The following is a 2,796-nucleotide window of genomic DNA, read 5'->3' on the forward strand; positions in this document are numbered from 1 at the left end:
AGTATAATGACTGAAATTTAATAATCAGCGGAAATAATATGCGCGACGTGGCCGGCGCGTAAAATTATATTCAACAATCGCGAGTGCAAACTCACCGTCGTAATCGGGGTAGGCGCAAATTTGGTCATCAGTCGGTAAGGCGTGAAGCCCCAATCAAAACTATTGAGGCTTTGGTCCCCGTCAACGGCGTTGGCATTCCTATACTGTGGGAAAACCCGAGCCTGCTAGAGACGGCACCTGAGCAATCGAAACTGCCGCGGCAGGCCAACAACGAGGCTCCCGTCAACAGTGAAGGGTCCTCATAGCAAGCGAGAAGAACCTTACACCAATGTGGTGGGACCCCTGAATGATCGGGAGTATCTCGGCATGCTAACACATAGAGTCCGGCCAGAGCACAGGATGCTCTGAGCAAAATAACCCAAGATCAATGTACATGAATAAATGCCCTTGTGTGATCAAGAATGTCCGGGGAGGTGAACAGAGGGCTCTGACAAGTGAAGAGTCTTGAGCAAATAAGCTCAACAGGGAAAGGGCCATAGATCAGTGAAGAGGGCCTCTGAGCATCGAGTACATCGATGCGTTTCCTTATATGGGCCTCAGCAAAACGACAGGGTCCTCCAAGCCAGTGGAATGAACCGATACCAATATGAACGGCCTCTGAAAACTGAGCGCGCACCGGCATATGGGGCCCAGGCCGCCATGGCGGGGCGGGAGAGCCCGCCTTTCCCGCAGGGCAGCGTCCCCGCCGAGCCCGCGCCGCACGCCTCACCCACCGCCGCGGCGCCGCCCGGCGCGTCTGCGCCCGGTCCGCCAGTGAGCCCCGGGGCGCGGCTGCGCCCGGGCCGGACACGGCTGCCAGGCGTCCAGGTAATTTGTAGTAATCACGCACGCGTCACAGTGGAATGCCGCGTTGACTGTGCCATCTGTTGACAAAGGAGGGAATTAGCGACAGGAGCCAAACTGTTTCCATAGCGTCATCTAGCAGCCGGAATCCAAACTAACCTGAGTGCCGGCGATGCTCGACGTTTTTTATACTGGACATTACGACTCTGGACTTTGCGACTCCGGACGTTGCGCGCCTGGGCCCTGTAGACATCCAATGTGTAGGGAATTGCACGCATGCTGGACGTTATGAACGCTGGATGTTGTGGTCTTGGACGATATGAGCACTGGACACTGCAATATTGGACGTTTTGATGGCTCCCCGAGCACCCTGCCACTGGCCTCAAATATTCCCACTCCATTGTAGCCTCACCATACCGTTAAGCCAGACACCGCTCTCCCCAGATGATGTCGCTGCTATGATGATGCTCGTGCTCATGCCAGATGCTTGTGCTGGCGGCGCTGCTACTGCGCAATGGCGGGCTCGCCAGATCACAGAAAAACACCGTCGCAATCTTTCGCACTTCAACCGGCGACACCAACACCACTGCCCGAGGCGACGCCGCGAGGGCTCCCGACCGGCGCGACACCGGCGCCGGCGGGTCGGCGGCGCCACCCGATCAGGTTGGTGACCCACCGGTGACCCACCGTGATGCGCTGCGAGCGCGACCAGCACGTCTGCACGCCCTTCATCCGCTGCGACGAGGCCGACATCACCAGCGATCGATTTCCGCAGCAGGACGTAGAAGACCTTGGACCTTCACGTACTCGGAGCGCACACGATTTGCTGAGGTCTGCCGCACCCGGCCACGACCGTCCGCGGACCTGCCGACCCCGGAGCCTCCCTATCAGCCACAGTGCAGTCGCCGCAACCAGGCCGGCCTCTGCACGCGTACCGTCGTCCCCAAAGACGGCGAGTCGCGCTTCGGCGAGTTCCCCTGGATGGCGGCCGTGCTGCGCGTGCGGGAGGCATACGGCGACCATCGCAACTTCTGCGTGTGCGGCGGCTCACTGATTCACCCGCAGGTGGTGTTGACCGCCACCCATTGCGTGCACGACCTTCCCAGGTCGGCGCGACTGCTTGTGCATTTTGGCGAGTGGGAAACACGGCGGGGGAGCGAACACCCCCGGCACGTGGACGTGGGTGTGCTGTGTTTCGTTACGCATGATGAATTCAACCAGCGGCGCTTCAGTAACGACGTGGCGCTGCTCTTACAGGTGTAACTCGTCCAGCTACAAGAGCACATCGGCACGCCCTGCCTGCCCCAACCGGGATTGGGGTGCGAGCAGGCCGAATACGTCACTGCCGGTTGGGGCAGGGGTGCTTTTCAAAACAGGCAGCTACAGGCGGTGCTGAAGCATGCAGAGCTGCCGCTGGTGCCTCACGCTTCGTGCCAGGACGCGCTGTGCCAGACCAGGCTGCGGGCAGGGGCACGTACACCGGTGACAGCGGCTATTGTTTAGAGAGAAAACAATCAATATATTGATATGTGCCTTGTAAGGTAGGTGACCTGACAGGCTAAAGTTAGGTCATGGCTGGGCAATATCTGGAGAAAAGTTCGGTCTGATGCCGTAACGAAGCGTTAGGCCAAGCCATTCATCTCTGAGATGCCTTTAAGACAATAAAAAAATCAAATTTAGGATTACACCTTTCATTAACCTTGGGTTTGTTATAAGGTCAAACTTGCTCAAAAACCAACCTATTTTTTGCGGGTGAGCTTGCTAATGGGGTAGCTTCTGATGCTCATTTCGAATTTTGTGATTACAGACATCGCAATAGACGTTTTGCATGGGCTCTTAGAGGTAAGAGTTAGGTACTGACCTAAGATGACCCAGATAAGCTTTTTTGTTTTGAGGAACATATCACATAGCGTAATCCTAAGAATTTACTTAGCTTCAAAAATGAAAACAGTC

General features: G+C 56.5%; 1 protein-coding gene across 1 annotated transcript; it reads left to right on the plus strand.

Moving 5' to 3' along the window:
* The first annotated feature begins 1,534 nt into the window (after window positions 1-1,534).
* Window positions 1,535-2,346, plus strand: LOC119100831 (phenoloxidase-activating factor 2-like). Its single transcript, XM_037223991.1, has 3 exons — window positions 1,535-1,624; window positions 1,735-2,022; window positions 2,173-2,346. Exons 1-3 carry the CDS (start codon window positions 1,535-1,537, stop codon window positions 2,344-2,346), a joined length of 552 nt encoding a protein of 183 aa, XP_037079886.1.
* Window positions 2,347-2,796: the final 450 nt, after the last annotated feature.

This window comes from Pollicipes pollicipes, unplaced genomic scaffold, assembly GCF_011947565.3.
Source record: "Pollicipes pollicipes isolate AB1234 unplaced genomic scaffold, Ppol_2.1 Scaffold_2555;HRSCAF=2994_pilon_pilon_pilon, whole genome shotgun sequence".
In the NCBI taxonomy this organism is placed as follows: Eukaryota; Metazoa; Arthropoda; class Thecostraca; order Pollicipedomorpha; family Pollicipedidae; genus Pollicipes; species Pollicipes pollicipes.

Coding starts and splice junctions, on each gene's coding strand:
- LOC119100831 (XM_037223991.1), top strand. CDS start 1,535: ATGCGCTGCGAGCGCGACCAGCACGTCTGCACGCCCTTCATCCGCTGC. Junction 1,625..1,734: donor ATCGATTTCCGCAGCAGGAC/GTAGAAGACCTT, acceptor CCTCCCTATCAG/CCACAGTGCAGTCGCCGCAA. Junction 2,023..2,172: donor AACACCCCCGGCACGTGGAC/GTGGGTGTGCTG, acceptor GGGTGCGAGCAG/GCCGAATACGTCACTGCCGG.